The sequence below is a fragment of the Protopterus annectens genome, chromosome 6.part0 (assembly GCF_019279795.1).
Source record: "Protopterus annectens isolate FY-2018-M chromosome 6.part0, PAN1.0, whole genome shotgun sequence".
Taxonomy (NCBI): domain Eukaryota; kingdom Metazoa; phylum Chordata; order Ceratodontiformes; family Protopteridae; genus Protopterus; species Protopterus annectens.
The window spans coordinates 920,929,034-920,947,829 of NC_056737.1; the positions used below are offsets into that span (position 1 = coordinate 920,929,034).

The 18,796-nt window shown below is 41.2% G+C and overlaps 1 protein-coding gene across 2 annotated transcripts in view; it reads left to right on the forward strand.

The window, feature by feature from the left end:
• The window catches only part of ITPK1 (inositol-tetrakisphosphate 1-kinase), a 1,534,199-nt gene extending 1,515,748 nt beyond the window's left edge, over window positions 1-18,451 (forward strand). For both annotated transcript variants that reach the window (XM_044074569.1, XM_044074570.1), the window contains one exon: window positions 17,725-18,451. In XM_044074569.1, coding sequence (XP_043930504.1) covers window positions 17,725-18,041 — 317 coding nt within the window. In that variant the 3' untranslated portion in view covers window positions 18,042-18,451. The remainder of the gene's footprint in view (window positions 1-17,724) is intronic.
• The last annotated feature ends 345 nt before the right edge of the window (window positions 18,452-18,796 follow it).

Genomic DNA, 18,796 nt, shown 5'->3' on the forward strand with positions numbered 1-18,796 from the left:
TAAACTCTTACAGCTTCAAAAGAAAAGGGTGCTCTGATGCCAGTAAAAACAACAATACAACAGCTGTAATAAGGTGCAGTAAAACTAATTCACAGCCAAACAGTGTGGAGCTGAGCCATCTTGCTGCATTTAACCTGAAGTGTGAGATGAGAGTGAATTCTATGGTAATGACAGCAGAGTATCATACAGATTTAAAAAAAAAAACATACAACTTCTAATTAGTAGCCTTTAGGGCTACTAATTACCAGACTTGCAAAAGTAAATATCAGGGTGATATCCTGAAATAGGTACAGGATATGGCAGGAGAGATCCCAGGTGAGGCCCTGGGGGACAAAGTAATACAACTAAACCAATCTGCCTGTAAGGTTTTACCATTAACTGAAGGTATGGTGCACTAGATGCCTGCAGTTTAAGTACATCATCAGAGACCAGTTTGCATAGGTACACTTAACTGGGAATTTAGTCCCTGCAACACAATGATGTGGAGCTGCTGTTGCATGCCCTAGGAATAAGAACACTATATTCGACAGATGCAGACACTTTCACTTTCATATCCTCTGTTATGATCCTTAGTTAAATCCTGTTCCCAGTTATGGCTGTATAAACTGCGGAGTTAAGCAGCAGTACATCTTTGTGCGTTGAAGACGAGCTCATAGGCAATCTAGATAAATTATTTTGCTACCTGTCTGGTGTTGTGTTTAAACAAGCTTTCTCTGTCCATTCTTATTAGTTTATCCCATGTCAGTTCCTTACCTAGAAGCTGAAATATTCTTTCTCAGCAGTTATATGAAGAGGTCCTGGTCCTGCGCTCAGATATGTTGCTCCTCATATGAAGACTTTAAATGTTCTTTCAGACAGTTAAAACTCCAGTAAATCAATTCTAAATCCCCATACCTCCCAGGTACTGCACCCTCTCCCATACACTTTTTTTTCATTATAGTTAGCATCTAGAACCCTGTATTTGCACTTCCCTTCTGTCTTTGCAACCAGCTTGGTGGAAATGGGCATCCTGAGACAATGTAGCAATTGTCTCATATTTATTGACAACCACCTACTACTTCAACAGTCTGACAGTGTGTGAAAGCTACAGTTATATAATATTATTGTACACAAAGTTTTTACAAAAATCAATGGGTATGTTACTGTAACACAACACCACACTACACCAAGCATACGTAACACAAACCAAAAACATAGACCTACATACGGTGACATTCTTAAAAGCAACCTACCTAAACCACAAAGGTCTCCTAAATGTAACCTAAGAAACAAGTACCCTCAGCAGTTTACACAGATTCACAAACACACAGCACCCACCATGAAACATGTCTGAGTCACATGATATAGTTCAACATCACGTAAGGCAAACATAGGTGACTTCATACTGAGAAACACCAGTGCACCACTCACCAGGTTGTGCAAGCCATGGATCATGGTCATTTACCATATGATACAGTCAGTGTACATGGGAGTGTAAATGACTCGAGACATACCTCCCTGTAGTATATGAATGAGACATGATGGAGTCTCAGCATATGTGTGCAGGGCAGTATGAAACTAGCCTTGAGCAGTATTCTACCATCACCAAGAGTGATAACACAATATGAACAGGACGTAATTGACTTCATCAATTGGCTTAGCTTCTGCTATCATTTAAAGAGGGTATGTGTGTATGTGTATATTTATAGATAGATATAGATATATACATACATACATACACATTAGCCTGAGAAGAGATGGTAAATAGTCCTAACTGCTTTGCCAGGGATGGCATGCACCTCCCTCCCAAGGCTTGTGTATATTGGCCAAAAATTTGTCCATCCCTACAGTGTTTTTTAACCAGTGTTAGTCTTCTAAATCTTCCAATCTGGACAGTGTTAAGGTATTGCTGCTCAATGCTAGGAGCGTAAAAAAAAAACTCCACACCCTGCAGGCACTATTTTCCCTGGAAAACAGTATATGGTTGGGCACACAAACCTGGTTCAAGACCAGTGAAGGCCCTCCATCAGTGCAGCACTTTGCAGCGCTAATAGTAAATGACCTCACAGACTCAGACCCACAGGACATAGCTGATAAACTCATCATTAACCTCCCACACACATATTCTCAGTTTAAATGCCTGCATATGGACTGGTATTGAACACCTTTGTAGGACCAGATATGCAGTCTGTACTGATTTGCCATCTTCCATTTCCTCCCCCCATTCTCCCAAGAACAAGTTTTCAAGGCACTGTCTGAGGCCAAGAACACTTTGTCTGTGGGGACAGATAACATAACAGGGTGCCTGTTAGTTTGCCTGAAACATGACTTATCAAACCCCCTGCAATGGCTATTCAGTATTAGCTTCAAATCAGCTTTGTGCTGGATGAATGGAGGATAGCAACAGTCATTCTCTTGCACAAAGATGGGGCTTCAGTGGAACCAGGTGATTATAGACACACAAGCTTAACCAGTCTCATCTGTAAAGCTATGGAAAGGATCATTATGTAACAAATAAAGATATAAGTAACCTACAAATTTTCGACCCAGCCCTTCTGATTTGTAAAGGGTAGATCCTGCCTACTTAACCTAGTCAATTTCTTCAAAACAGTGACTGAGGCAATGGATAAGGCAATCAGTGCACATTGCATACCTGGACCTTACAAAGGCATTCAGTACCATCAAATATACAGGCATCACCCAGCGATGTGTTAATCCCCATGTAACTCAATGGATTGCAAACTGGCTCACAAATATAATCTAAGAAATGAGAATGGGTGGCTGTATCTCCTCCAGAAGATCTGTCACCCAGAATACAATCCATTGGCCGCTCATCTTTGGCATTTATTTCTTGGCGGTCAAAGCCAACATTAAGGGTTTGTGGCTGAGCATGTTTGCACATGGCTGCAAACTTGGTGTTATAAACTTACCAGAGGACAGCAGTATCCTTTAGGATGGCCTGTCCCAAATGGCATAGTTATGCATTTACACTGCTACATTCCCTGAGTGGCTTTAGTGTAAGACTTTAATGTTGTGATGAGTTTTACCACAATGTATTGTGTTGTGTAGGCTGGAGGTGCACGTTTCAGGGAAGTTCCCCTTTTCTTCACTGTGGTGTGATAGTCGAGTTGGTGTGTGTATATGTAAATATATAATTTCAGTGGGATGGCCCCCCCACACCAAGGGGGTAGTGCAGGGAGTCTTGAGCCCCCCCCCCCCAAAAAAGGCTTTTTTGTGTGTTTTTTATGGGTTTTTTTGGCTGTTTTCAGTATATAATTTTCGATGAACAGTGAGTCGAATCTTTTCTCGCATTCACGTAGGGAAACCATCCCACACAAATAGCTGCTGTCAAAAGCATGAACTAAAACTCACTGCCAACAAATGTATAATCATATCTCTCAGCAGGTATGATTCCCCTTGTAACTATCACATTGACAATACAGCTCTGAAAATTGATCCTGTAGTTAAGAGATCTGGGAACCTGTGTGGACAGTGAGCTCTGTTTTGATCACTACATATTCATTATTGTAAGGAATACTTTCTCATTGCACAGCTTATATCTAAAGGTATGGTGTCCAGTTCCAAGTGCATAATTGTTCCACTGTATTCAACACTCCTTAGGCCGATCATTGATTATAATGCCCCTTCCAGCATACTCCTGACCAATCACTTGTCACAGCTGGATTGACAACATTGATTTCTCAGTAAAAAAAACAACAGTCAAAGGCCTAAATCATAAAAACTACACAAACCATCTCAAGCCTTATCTATGTTCTCAATAGCATATAGACTGTTGAAAGGCAACCTCTGTCTCATGCGTAGGGCCTCAACACACCCTTATTTTTTCAAACTTGTTGCCCATTTTTAAATCCAGTGGTATGATAAATGCCTGCTCAAGGGATTTAAGTCTTGTTTTCAAAATTAATAGAACCTGCTGGAGGTATAGGTATGTATCACAGGGAATAGCATTCCTATGGAACCATCCTCCTGTCCACATAAAGCAGAGCACTTCCCCTTGGTGTGTCTTTCGGCTTTTCCCGGTTAGGGGTCGTCACAGTGGAACTCCGGTCAGCTAATGATTGGCAGTAGATTTTGACATGCCGAGTTGCTGGCCCTGATGCACAACCTTCAACGAAGGTGCGCCCATTCATGCATGTCTCCACACAGAAGACGCTCTAGCTTAGAATCGAACAGGACAACGTCTTCCTGTGAGGTGACAACGCTACCGCAGCACCACCACCGCAGTCAAAGCAGAGTACTTCCCCTACTCTGTTCAAAAGTAATTTGGATGAATGGATGGGTAACCAGAAGTTCATCCCACTTTAGCACCACTTACCCTTCTGGATAGATAAAACATGTAGTTCCCTCAACATATAATTGTTTAGCCTACTTTTATATATTCATATTGCAAAATATAAGGGCTAATGATTATCATGGGAATGCAAGGCTAAGCTTCTTAAGATCCTCACAGACCAATAGCCTAGTAAGTACCTATCACATTAAATGGATTCTGCAAAAGAATAGAGACATATGCCTGAATAGTGGAAAAAGTTTGTACAATAGTGAGATAGTACAGAGGTACCAAAAGAGTTGAGAGCTCTTAGAATCATATGCCACTTTTAATTTCCTGGCAATCAACTGGTTGATTATTTTTTATGGACTAGGAATGTGGTGACTAAGTGATCTGTCTTCTGTTTTAAACTGTCATCTCAATGATTTTGTGACTTGCAAGTTGGTGCCAGAGATTATATTAACTAGATTAGGATATTGCTGTTTGAGTATGATGTTAAGTCCAACATGAGTTGGTCGAAATAGAGCAGATTATGGAGGTAGATCCACTGTAAATTTTGACTCCTTTGTACTAGTGAGTGGTAGCTCTTAACAGATGCAGCAAAACGGGCAGTATTTCTGAAGGCTTTGTCCAGTTCTGAGTGGGCATTCCAGTGCAAACTATTGAAAATAGTATCAGCATGTAACAGATGAAGAAAATATTGCCCTGGACTTACCCCCCCCCCCCAAAACACTCACTCATACACACACACACACACACACACACGCATACATGAAACATGACTGAATGTCTTCCTTCAAATTCATTGTTTCAAATTCAGGTAGATTTTAAAGCATTCTAATTCACATTGGTGGCATGAACCCCTTTTTCTCTGCTTTGTATCCTTCCACTGTTACATTTCCCAGCCTCCTTTAATAACTTCTTTCTGTTTTAACAGTCTGCTTTTTATCTTAAAGTGACTGTCACCTTATGGCATTTCAGAACTCCTTCTGACACTGACCTCCCAAAGCTAATTGATAGTGGTGAACTGCAATGTCATTTTTTCAGAATATGCTGAAGTTGCATTCCCAGCCCTCCTATAACACACCCCAAACTATCCCTGTCCTTTGGGATATTTGTATACCTACAGAAGTAGGCCACTGTAAGTATCTTCCACAAACTAGAATGCCTCTCGAATACTAACAATGATTGCTCCTTCTTTCATCTATCCCTTTTTTGAAAGTTTACTGTGCTGTTGCCTTTGAAGTTCGAGAACACTTTACATGGTTTATTCTCTGATGACCAAACTGGTTCAGAGCAGGTCATGTGCCACACTCTGTATATCCATCTATGTATAGACAAGGGCAGACTCATAGGGCCTGTAGAGGGATAAAGCCTCGATTATGTCCCAGTCAAGCTGGGTTCCATTTGTAGCTCAGTGACTGATGGAGCGGCACGAAGGAATGGGCGTTACCATCTGGGGGGTAGTCCTGTGAGCATCTCTGATGGTGATCTCTGGTGGAAGCTGGGGATGTCATTTCTAGTGGGTGTTTCCTTTAAGGAAGATAGGGTGGTGGTATGGCTGAACCGCCAAGGAGGTAGGATGAAACTCTGCATACCTCTATTGAACACCCATCCTGGACTTCTTCACAGAAGCCACAGATGATGGGGGAAGAAAAATGATAGGTTATAAGTTAAACTTGCCCAGGCCAGAAGATGGGCAGCAACCCCCCAGAATGTCCTTAGGCTCTTTTTAGCCCCAGCTCAAATTTGGGCATTGGACTGGGGATGAATCGGAGTGCCTGTGGAACCAGAGAAGCATTTAGAGCACTGGGACGGCTGTCTGTATGAGAGTAAGGGGAGAAAAAAGAACTCAAAAAATGTTGACTGTCTTCTGCTGTGGGAACTTCAGAAATGTAATCTTCCTTAATTTTTTGGTCCCCTCAGTCTACACAGCATCCTTCTAACCCCCCCCCCCCCCCCCCCACAGACTTGCTTCAGTATTGCTAAGGCCAGTCATGGATTTTAAGGGCATGCTCAGGGCTCTACCATCTGTGCTTCTATCCGGGGGTTATTTTATAAACCCTATCCACTTCTTCCTTTCTCTGCCCCCATGCTTGGTTGTTGTATCCAAGGGGAAACTCCCCTCTTTGGACCACGCTTCACCTGTAGGGAGCATCACCACCAAGCGCCCTTTCCCAGGATGGCACATCCATCCCTCCCTGTTGCTAAGTTAGTCACCTAAGGAAGGAATGTAATCTTCTTAGTTGTATTTGCTTGATTTGGAATCTGTCTTTGAAAGTGTCGCTCATCTTGGTTTACAGTTGAAGATGAACAGGTGGGGTAGTTCATTTGTACACTTTATTACATAGAAACACATCAGAATGGGTAGCAGCAGTACAACATATAAACAAACTGATTAAGTGACAGACTCCACAGGCATGCATGCTTACATCTCAAAAGCTAACTACAAAATGGCAGTCAGGCTCACATGTGCTCAGTATTTATACACTTGTGCAAGACCATGGAAAGCCTCTTAAAGGTATACATACATACTGATCTACAGAAAGTGCAGTATTTTTTTCACCCTCCCCCAAGTAATTTATTTTAAGTGTTAAATAGTCATGTTGTTTTGGACTCCAGACTTTCCTTTCTGGCAGGCAAGGTCCCTTTTCATTGGAGACCCAGGGAAAAAAAGCTTCAAAAATATTCAAAGAGATTGTGCTCCCCACCACTTCAGTCAGATTGCATGTAATTCATTGACTGCACTTACTAGATGTCCTACTTTGATTACTGTTGCAGTATTCTTAACTTATGGGATATCTTGTCAAGGATAGATGCATGTTCAGCCAGAATAGCAAAGCCAGGGCACCTTCCCATTATACTGTATGTCTAACGTATAACTTCAGCCCTGCAGAAATAGGAAGTTTGGATACCGTGTACTTCAGAGCTTTCATACCATCAGCCAAGATGAGCTCTCGTTTCAGCACTGGTTTGCTAGCTATATAATTTGTGCCTCTTTCTTTGCCATTGGGTGGATAAGTATCCCTGTTGGGGACCCTTCTCTTTCTCTTTTTTATCTTTTGAGTTTTGAACATGTCGAAGAGGAAAGAAGAGGGAAATGTGATTGTAGGAGGCAGATTCCTCACTGAGTTCTCTATACAAAATGTTTGTTTTGTCTAGGTCCTGAGCACGATTTTATGGATTGCTTTGTTTGTCAGACATTTGTGCTGAAGACGTTGTGTCGTCGTATGTCTGTCTTTGAAAACATATCTAGAGAACCAGAAGCTTAAGGCCCTTGTTCAGGCAGGGTAAGAAGGTGACAGCTGAGTCCTCTGGAGATGACTTCTCTTTCATACTGAAGAAAAAGTCAAAGAAAATTAAATTGTAGACCTGCTGTGGAGTTCCAGCTGGATGTCTTTATTATGTCTCTTGATGAGACTTTGGACTGTGTGGCTGCTTCTGCTACTGCTGCTGCTCCTGTTATCAAGATCCATTTGGAAGCCAATATGGCACAGCCATCTCACACTTGTCATGTATGAGCAGTTGCTCACTTTTCCTGAAAAGGGGGGGACCACAGCGTATTATATTGGTGTGACTGGGTGGCATGCCTCAAATCTTAGGAGAGAAGTTCCCAGTACTTTGAGTGAGGTTTGTCAGGGCTCAGAACCTCCTTGCTTAGTAAGGGCAGTTGTCAGACCTTAAAAGAAATAGAAGACTAAACTCACAGTTTTTCCGCTGTCTGTTAGGGATCCCCGGCAGGGGTGGCAGGAATTTACACAGGGCCTTTTTAAGGTGATTATGTTTCTAAGGTCTTACTTTCTTGCTGCTGCTGCCTCTTCCCTTTCTTCCTTTTCTCCCTTTAGAAAGTATAGAAAGGAATCTGAGGATGAGGAGGAGTTGGATTCAGATGAGGGTGGTTCTTTGGCTTATTCTTTCCAAATTCATTCTCTTGTTATTAATGCTTATAAAAAAAATACCTTATCCCCTTATTCCCCTGTGGAGGTCCTATCCTTTGGATATGCCGTTTTCAAGGTGTTGCAGAATTTTTAGTGGGCATGCTGCTCCTGTTATCAAGATCCATTTAGTGGGAATGTACCTCTCTTGGATATCTCATATCCAAGAGAGGTAATATACTTTGCTGGAAATAGGGATGCCTAAGTCTTTGGCCAATTCCTCTTGTTATAAGAGCATCATTGGTTACATTCTCTACTATTTCTTTTAATCCTGAGTCTCAGCCTCTGGCTCCTAAAAAAACTGGCAGATTTCATAAGATACCAGATTCAGCCACATTCCTGCACAAGAATCCTGTTTTTACCCTTCTGTTACTAAAATCTTTCCACTGAGAAGCTTTCTAAGGTCCTGTTTTCCTTTAATGTTTTGCCTACATATAAAGATAGGGGAGACACTTATAGCTGTGGTAAAAATACTGTATACTTCTGCCACTCTGGCTGCCAGAGCTATAAATTACCAAGCTCGTATGGTTAGGTGCCTTTTGTCGATTCTGGCCAGCTTGGGTGTGGTATTTTATCTTTGATGATTCAGAAGCCAAGTACAGAGTCTTTGGTTAATTCTACTTCTCAGGTGGCTACACATTCTATTATATGAAGTTATGATGCTGCAGATGCCGCTTCTAGGCCTGCAACAACTGGTTTGTTTCTTCATGTTTCAGGGCTTAGACCTCAGCCTTTGCTTGAGGATGTCAAGGCCAGAATGCTGGATTCTCCACTGGATGGGCAGCAACTTTTTTGGTTCTGTGGCTGCAGAATATTTCATATCCTGCAGGAGTAGGTTAAGGTCATGCAGGACCTAGAACAAATCTTTCTTTCTGCTGTGCACACATTTCAGAGAAATTATCATTGTAAAGCAGTTCCTTTTCTGTGTTGGGATCTAAAGTCTTCCCAGAAGACTAAGGGATGTCAGGGAAGGGGGTTTCAGGAATAGTCTCAAGAAGGTTCCAGTGGTTGTATGTCTTCTTTTCCAGGCAAATCACCTGCCTTGTGGCTGTCTGCCTCCTCTTCCATATTCATCCCACCTCTTCTTATTATCAGGTACCTTTATCTCAAAGGCTTTCTCTCTCTCTGTCAGTTCAGGAAATGATTATCTCAAACAAATGGGTTCTGTTCATCATTCAGGGAGGATACAGATTGTCTTGGAAGGCTCTTCCTCATCCTTCAGGAATTTCTCAGCCTCCTTGAAACCAGATTCATCTTATTCTGACTTTTCTTTGAGATTTTTTATCTCAAGGTACAATAGAACTGGTTTCTCCTCACTTCCAGGGAACAGGTTTTTAGTCAAGACTGTTTATGGTTTCCAGAAAGGAGAGGACTTAGAAACCTATTTTGGATTTTTCCTTCTATAACACTTTTCTGAAGGTCCCAGGTTTCAAGATATTGACCAGTCCTTGCTTCAAAATGATTATTCCATAGGCTTTCATGTTGGGTTTAGATTTAAAGGACACTTATCTTCACATTCCTATTCAAAGGATTATATGAAGTTACTAGGCTATTGTCCCTGAGGCCCTTAAAAGCTTGCCAAGAGTTTAGCCCATGTTTAGACAAGTCAGTACCCAAAGTCCCTGTCCAGCAGGGACATGGGTGGAATTCCAGGGATGTATTTTCTGTTTTCCATCCAGTTATCCAGGTTACACTTAAAAAGGGATAATGAGGTGCTCTACTTGATGTGGAGAGGGAGTCTATTCCACAGATGGGAGAGTCTCTGGGATAGAAATCTATCCTGCCAACAAGTCCTATTGATGTCACAGACCAGGTTGAGGTTGCGCATGCAGGTTACTCAAGTGGAGCTTGACTTGCGGATATGTAGCAGTCGCATCAAGGGGGGTCTGAGATTGCTTTGCATGCCAGACAGGGGTCATCTTTGAGGAGTCTGTATGAAACTGAGTAGCGGGACAGGGGTTGTAGCCTATCTGTGTAGAGTAAATGTTTGAGGCCCTGGATCCTTCTGGTGAGGAACCTCTGTGGTCTCTCCAGCTGCTGCATGTACTTTCTGAGGTACATCCTGAAATGAGCATTTTACTCAATAATTGGCCTTATAAGGAAAGAATACAGAGATGTTATGACCTCCTTGTCCCTGGATGAGATACCGTTACTTAGGAGGTGTGTCATGTAGAAAGCGTTCCATACAAAGGAAGCAACATGGTGGTCAAAAGTCAGGTTGCTGTCAACCTGGGTGCCCAAATCCCACATGATTGCATGCTTAGGACGTTATTAATGTGATAATATGTGGGGACGTCACTCTCCCCAAAGGGGATGCTGATGCATTTTTTGGCATTCAGCCTAAGGCCACCATGTTTCTGGCACCAGTCATTTGTTTGGGTGAGACCCTCTTGGAGGACGTCCACATCACTTGGGAAATTGATCATCCACATTTCAGGGAATTCTTAGATTTCTGTTTGTCTTCATATTGCTTCCAGTTTTCAGCTTTACCCTTTAATCTTTATACTCCCCCAAAGGTATTCATAAACTGCCTCCTGCCATTGCCTTCCAAAGGCTTTGAGCTACTCCGATGTTTCATTATGTAGATCTTTTCATTCAAGTTCCTACCCAATAGCTTCTTTTGACTCATTTGCATTTGGTAATGGATCTTCTGACTAGGCTGGAGTTCACACTGAACCTTTTGAATTTCTTGATTTTATTTATTTAACATTTGTTTACTGGGAAAGTCCGACTGGGACAGAGCCCATTTTCAGTGGAGGCCCAGGGAGAACTACTCCAGGTGCATGTCATTGGAATATGGGAGGAAACCAGAGCAGCTGGAGAAAACCCATGCGAACGCACAGAAGACATGCAGACTCCACATAGAAGGTACCCCAGCCAAGAATTGAACCAGAGAACCTCTTACTGTGAGGCGACAATGCTAACCGCTGTACCACTGGGCTGCTCATGAAGTCTTGAATTTTTCTAGGTTGCAAAATCAATACCTTGTCAATGTGTTTTCCTTCAAGGAAACAGGATTATTTTCCTGCTTTGATTACTTTTAGAATCTTCTTCCTCTAGATATTATAACTGCAAGGGAGATCCTCAGAACTCAAATCTATATGGCATTAATGATTCTTTAAAGTACTTTAAGAATATGTCATTCTTAAAGTACTGTATGTTTTATATCAATAGAGAATGTAATTTTTACAAAGCCTATGCTCATTGGCTGTTTTATCTTTAAAGTACTCTGTATTAAAAATATTTGTGGAGCTCTTCTTCCCCGGCCACCACTAAAAATGGATTTCTGACCTAGTGGACTTTCCCGGTCAACAAATGTCAATAAATAAATATATTTCCTTTTGCCAGACTTCATATGAGGAAGATGCAGTGGTATCTGAAGTCTGTTTGTACTCAGCAGTAACAGCCATTAACATTTCAAAGTCATCTGTTGTCCTTCATCAAAAAGGGGTTTTCATGGTAGAAAGAAGGTTTCATTCAATCTAAGAATACCTGTTATGTTTCCTTTCCCTTGATCTGTTCATAGTTGCCTGAGAAGAAGCTGAAAATTGAGATAGAAAGGAAGGTAGTGGAACAGGCGAACCACTTCAGGAATCTGGTTGGAGTAGGGGAGGAGAAGGGAAGTCTGAATGAGGAGGTCAAAGCTAGAATCAGAGGGTTTTCAGCCAACACATAAAATGTCAGAGTTGTATGACAGAAGAATGCCGAAGAAGCTGAAAGGTTTTACAAAACAGTGGTGTGACCAGTACTACTGTGTGGTACAGAAGCCTTGACAGTGACGGAGAGGGTGTGGAAGATAGAAGTTATAGGGATGACGTGCTTGAGATAGGGTGGTAGGATGCACACTGTAGGACAGATTTATTTATTTAGTATTTACTTATTTACCATTTGTTTACCAGGATAGTCTGTATGGGATGTCAGACAAACCCCTTTTCAGCAGAGGCCTGTGGAGAAAAGCTCCACATTGATGAGAAGACACTTATACATTGAGTAAAAATAGTGCAAATAGTGCTCAAAGGAACACCTATGCAGCCATATAACCACATTGCACATATACAAAAGGTAAACACATTAACTGTAGCTTATTTATAGGATATAATACATTAATAATTTACATGAGGAAGATGAAATAATAAGAAGAGTGAAGGAAAAGAAGGAAGGAAATAAGCTAATTAGGTGTACAAATTAATTGTGAAAAAGGGTGTAAAGGAGAACAGAGAACAGAAAATATAATGAAGAAGTGATGACATCAGAGCAGAAGCTCAAGTAGCTTTAATTGCAGAGAAGGTGAAAGAGAACAGATTGCAGGGGTTCAGGCACATGAGCAGGAAAGCAGAAGACAATCTGATGAAAAAGATTTGGGACAAACATGAATATATCAGGAGAAAACAAGGGAATCCAACAAAGAGATGGTTGGATTGTGTGAGAAAAGACCTGTAACAGTCTAGTATGACTGTTGAAGAAAGTAGGAGAATGGCATTAAATTGAGAAAGATGGCGACAGCTGACATGGCACCTCAACCCCTTTTTAGAAACTGGGAAAAGGACAGTTGTTGACAATGATGATAATGATAGTGCTGGCTGAGGACAGACCATCTTTAACTTCATTCCACAAAGAAGTCCTGTTTGGGCAGGCCTTTCAAGATGAGGTCAGAGACCTCCAAAAGGGAAACAGGCATTTACCACCATTGTGTAGAGACTGCCCCTTGTTCAGAGCAAAGCTAGGAGTTTCAGTAGTTTAGGGTTCAGGAGACTTCTGCTTATTGAGCCTCAGCAACTTCAGCAAGTATCTTCAGTACATGTGGTTCCACACTGTGTCTCTCCAGCATGTTGCAATGGGCATGATAGACTCCTTTGGCACATTATCTGGTATCCACATAAAGAAGTTCATTTGGTTTGCTCTGGACAGGCATCCCTTCTGTACAAAGTGTTGCCATTTAGTCTGTCATCTGCACCCTGACTGTTTACTAAATTTCTCATCAGTATGGAAGAGACTTTGCAGGAAAAAGACCTCCGTATATTCTCTGATATATGCATGACTGACTTTTATTGGTCCAATCAAGGGATGCTACCAGGGCATAGCTTAGCTTAGACATTCCCATGGTTGTAAACCATGATGATGTCCATAATGTGGGAGAGTTCATGACACCTAGGATTTCCTTTTGGGTAGGGAGAGCTGGACAATGCCTACATGGAGGGCCCAGGAGGTTCACATCCCTACTGTCTTAAGTGAGGGTGCAGCAGAAAGTTGACACTAGGATCCTTCTGCTTCTTCTGTGTTTAATAAAAGTTTGGCCTTTGGAGTTCCAGTGACACCCCCAAGAGTGTGAATGTTGCAGTGGACAGTGAGATGTCAGTGGCTGTTTGTGTTTCATATCTATCTTTCTGGGTTTTGGAGTGATGGACTATTCCACCAACCTCATTGTGGGCCTCCCTTTCTTTCCTTTAACAAAACCCATTGTAGACAGTAGTGACAGATGTTTTGCTAGTAGAAAGGAAAATCCTGCCTTGGCTCCTCCGTGGTCTAAGTGATGTGGACTTCCACCAAAGGAAAGGGGCACTACATCAAGCAGTTGAAGAAAATGGCAGTGCTTCTTGCCCTGAAAGAGCAGGAACTAAGATCAGAACCCCTCCTATTCTCTGGACTTTTCACAGCTAGAGCAACTGCAATGCTTTCTTACTAAAACAGTCAAGGGCCTACATCACAGAAACTGTGCAGAACTTCTTGAAGCCTTTTTCTTCTACTCAATATCATACAGGCTACTGAGAGAAGATGTATGTCTCACATATAGATCCTCAATAGACCCTATGCTGTCAGACCTATTACACATTCGTAAGGCTAGTAGTAGCATGAACACCTACTCAAGGGATTTCAGTCTCTTTTGCAGCTTAAGGGTATGTATCACAATGACGACTTCTTCTGTGGAAGTTTCTTCCACTCCACCTATGCAAACTACTTTCCTTACTCTATTTAAATGTAATTTGTACAAATGGATAGGAAACCACAAATTCAGCCATGGTTTACCACCCATGTCCCTCACGGACAGTGGCAACAAGGAAATGTCTCAGCATTTCCTTGTTCTGCCCACCTCTGAGTTATCCATATGCAAAGTGTAAGGGCTAAAACTACCATGGAAATGTAAAGCCTGGCTTCTTAAGATCTTCGCACATCAGCAGCCTAATAAATATCTATGAGCCTGTTGTGTGATCAGACAGCTCAATTGTGGTGCTTTACTTCTATAAACAGGGAAAACATTTGCCTCTACCTCTGACTTTACCCTCTCTTCCCAATCTGCTATGTTTTTCCTATATGTATATAAAATGCAAGGTTTTAGTTATTAAGTCTGTGGTCAGTTCTATAAAAACACACTGAAGAATGTTGGAAGATGGTGCACCAAGCAATACTACTCTGCAAGTAGTTTCTGTATTGCTGTTTGCTGTAAAATATCAAAGATGTTACAAAATAGTACACCATTTGAAAAATGAATGCAGGATCACCCACCACACTTTTCTTGCAAAAGTATTTTACATGATTTTTAATCTTTTAAAAGACAGCCCTTATACAGATCTCTGTCTTTGTTGCCATGTCCTTTTAGCTTAGGACCTTTAGTAGAAATATAAGTCGCTTGTTTCTGATCTGTTGGTGCACCTGCATGATGAGCTGTATTTGCAGCACAAGCACAGGTGCCTAATAAGGGGAAGGGGAGATATTATTAAGGGGTGTAAAGCTAACTCACCAATCTTGGAATGATAGTTGGAGTTTTATTTACCTCGCAAACCTGTGAAGGGAGCTTGGGGGAGGTGGGGATTCAGATGAAGGTAGCAGTAATGGGGATTGTTTACAGATATCTGCAGTAGGAGAAAGCACTTGAAAGCTTTAACACCTTAGCTGTATTTCTGTCATTGCCTGTCTGGTATTGAGTATTTAGAGAAATTAAAAATAGGACGCAATACAAAAAATATGACCCTACAGTGTGATATGCTCAGGCCCTCCTGTTCTGTTCACTTCCTTTGGCAGAAACCAGTAAGTACCATAGGCAGTCTGAATACTGGCACTCTGTGGAAATGAGGAAAGACAAAATAAATGTCACTAGAGTTACAGACTGTGATCTGATACCAACTTCTAGTGGCCATATAAGAAAAAAAATAGACTACTGGAGGAATCCAGAGGAAAGCTGTCCAAAAGATCAGTAAGGGAATGAATATAGCTGTTGTCACATGAGACCAGATGAGATGGGAGACATAGCATTCACTAGTGCACATGATCATCTCAGAGAGATGTAAAGTGGTCATTTTGAACTGGAAGGACTAGATAGAGGGGGAAGCAGGGAACTCTGGCATCAGACATCAGGGACTGACCACTTCCTCAGTCTATAAAGCATGAAATCACAAGGAGGGTTGTACACCCATGGAGTAGACTACTGGAGTAGGTGGTATAGAGGAAATTCATCGAGACATTCAAGAGGGTGTGTGGCAGGTGAAAAATGATAATGGGCAGGTAGGAATGGAACTGGGGTGTGATGTTAAGACACTTAAAAGAGCAAATTACAAAGGTTTATTGTCTCTGTCATTAAGCAATTGTAATGTAAAGGTTGAGAGTGGTAATAGTACAGCGCCTAATCCAGCTGGCAGCAGCTTTCAAAAGTGCCACAAGACAGCCAAGATTTGGGGAAGAAGCAAAAGTGCCATTTTAATGCCAGTTGTTTATAGAAATGAGGTATCATTTTTACTAGGTATAATGTAATTATTGATGCATGTATATGAGTTATGGAACAGCTTAGATATTGATGATTTTCTTTTTTATGTTATCAGCCTTGTCTGGAATTGCATTATGTAGTTGTAGAGAATTCTCCTAGTTCATGTTTCATAGTGTGGTAGTTTGGAAAAATAAAGCTATCTGAATCAGCTTGATTATTAGCAGAAATAAAGGTCTGAGATCTTCTGGCTATCAGTCAGCTATATTGGTATTCCATCAGCAGGATACAACATAGTCCCTCTTACTTTTGGATGCTGTATTTAGTGAGAACAAAGTGCCTCTGTATATGAAGATAAGTTAATTGATTCTCCCTGGAATTTGTGTCATGGTTTGCACTCCAGCAAGGCCATTTCTCACCTTTCTAGGTGCACTTCATTCTCCCTGGAATCTGTGTCTTGGCCTGCACTCCAGCAAGGCCATTTCTCACCTTTCTAGTTGCACTTCATTCTCCCTGGAATCTGTGTCATGACCTGCACTCCAGCAAGGCCATTTCTCACCTTTCTAGATGCACTTCATTCTCCCTGGAATCTGTGTCATGGCCTGCACTCCAGCAAGACCATTTCTCACTTTTCTAGATGCACTTCATTCTCCCTGGAATCTGTGTCATGGCCTGCACTCTAGCAAGGCCAATTCTCACATTTCTAGTTGCACTTCATTCTCCCTGGAATCTGTGTCCTGGTCTGCACTCCAGCAAGGCCATTTCTTACCTTTCTACGTGCACTTCTACTCTGAAGGCATCATGTTGTGTCTTTCACTCATCTCCTGTCAGATGTTGCTCTGATAGCAGCTTATTCCTGTGAGACTTTTTGTGATTCACGGTGTATTTAAGTGATGATCCTGAGCTTTCTTATGTAAGCAAAAAAAAAAAAATTAAATCAAATAAATACATTGGGAAGGCTTGAACTGTAACTAACCGCATTGTGTGAAGTAATTTTGAAAGTTTATACCTTCATAAATTAAGGAAAACATCTGTATGAGCTTGTATCTATATGCAACTTCCTCTTGTGATCTGAGCCAAGTAAGTTCAGTTAGAGTGATCTCAGGAACCAACAAAATGAGTTGCCTAACGCTGCCAACTCTGAACCGCCATCTTCTATGTAAGTGACATAAATTCAGGACAAAGTCGGACATTACTGTTGCTTCCTTTCAGGCAAATGATGGTGATAGAGATTAATTACTCTGGCTTAAGTTATAATCTTTTTGTTACTGCCTTTCCATAAGCTCAGCCATTTATCTCTTTCCACTGGTTGGAGACTAAAAGATGCATACCAGAGGGTGCATTATAGACAGTGATGGGCCTAATAAGGGATGAATAAAGAAGGATTTATCACAAAGGATAAGCTGTGTAAGGTAGATGTATTTTCTAACCAGCACAGAGTAGCAGTGTTCAAAGATGTGTCTCTTACCAACTTACGTGCCCAAGGCCCTGATGATTGTGTCAGATTTAAATAGAATGTTACATGGTAAGCAATGGTGTTGCTAGATTTCGCAAAGGAAATCGTGGCACATGTGCATTAACGAAAGAGTATGATAAAAACAAATATATGTAACAAGAACTAGTGTGGACGACCCATTCTTAATAACAGTTGTAGCAATGTGTGGTTGGATATTGTTTCATAACAGATGGATTTGGGGAAAGCCAACTAATAGGAATTGATGTTTGAGTGCATAAGGATCTGGAACTCACAGGGTGGCATGTGGGTTTTTTAAATGAAAGTGATTTCATATCTCAGAATTGTCACGTTTTTGTTTGTTATCTTGCAGGTTATGAAGGTGTCCCCGAGTTTTTTAATGACCTTCTGAATCATATCATAGCTGTCCTGCAAAATCAAGCTACAGAAGTCCAACAAGTGAACTACAGCAACACCATAGGTGATCTAGGTGTGGACGCAGTGACCGAGCGAACATGCTGTGCTGTCACTGGAAATAGCGATATGGTGATGGACTCCTGGAATTTTGAAAGTGAGACAAGTGGGAGCATGAAACTACAGCATCAAAGACTTGGTTGTAATTCAGCAGTGTCACCCAACTTCCAAAGACACTGTGCAGCAACATTAGCAGCAAAAGCTTCCTCTCAGTAACTGGCAACAGGGAAGAGACCAAACATGGGGACCTGAATCCAAGAAGCTGTAGAAACTGGACAAATTATGATGATTAAACTGTTTCATCAGTTGACGAGCATGCACTGCTACATTGATTTTTAAACAAAGAATGAGTATTTTAACGTTTTAAAAGGCGGTGCCCTGCACGTGTCTGGCTGTGTTTTGTTGTAGGTTTCCACCCTCCTACTGTAACACTATATTTCTACACTTTCCTTTATCAGTAATTTAAAATGGCCACCTTTTAAAGTCAAGCCCAGAATTGCAAGAATTAAATTGTACAGTGCATTCTTATGTCATGTTAGGACCTTTGTCTTTTTAAATCCTGTTTCCCAAAAAATATAATTAATATGTATATCTTGACAATATATAAATCAGAGAACTGAAACTTGTTTAATGGTCTAGTGCTTTGTTTTATCTTCACTTGTGATGACCTCATTTTGATTCTATACAGGTATGTTTACAGCCATCTTAGCTTTGTGTGCTTTGAAGATCAACACGCAGGCTATATCCCTGGTGCAGATTCTGCAAACATTCCAAGTAAATAATGAATACAAAAACCCTGTGCATCAGAATTTTATCCATGCTAACCTCTTTTTTCTTCTTCCTTTAAAAATGTTGATAAGTATCAAATTCTGATTCTCAGTTCAGTTGGATTGAAAGGTGTCACTTTCATTGTGTAATAAGCTTCAAATGCACTATGCAGTATGCACATAATGTCATAACAAATGCACATT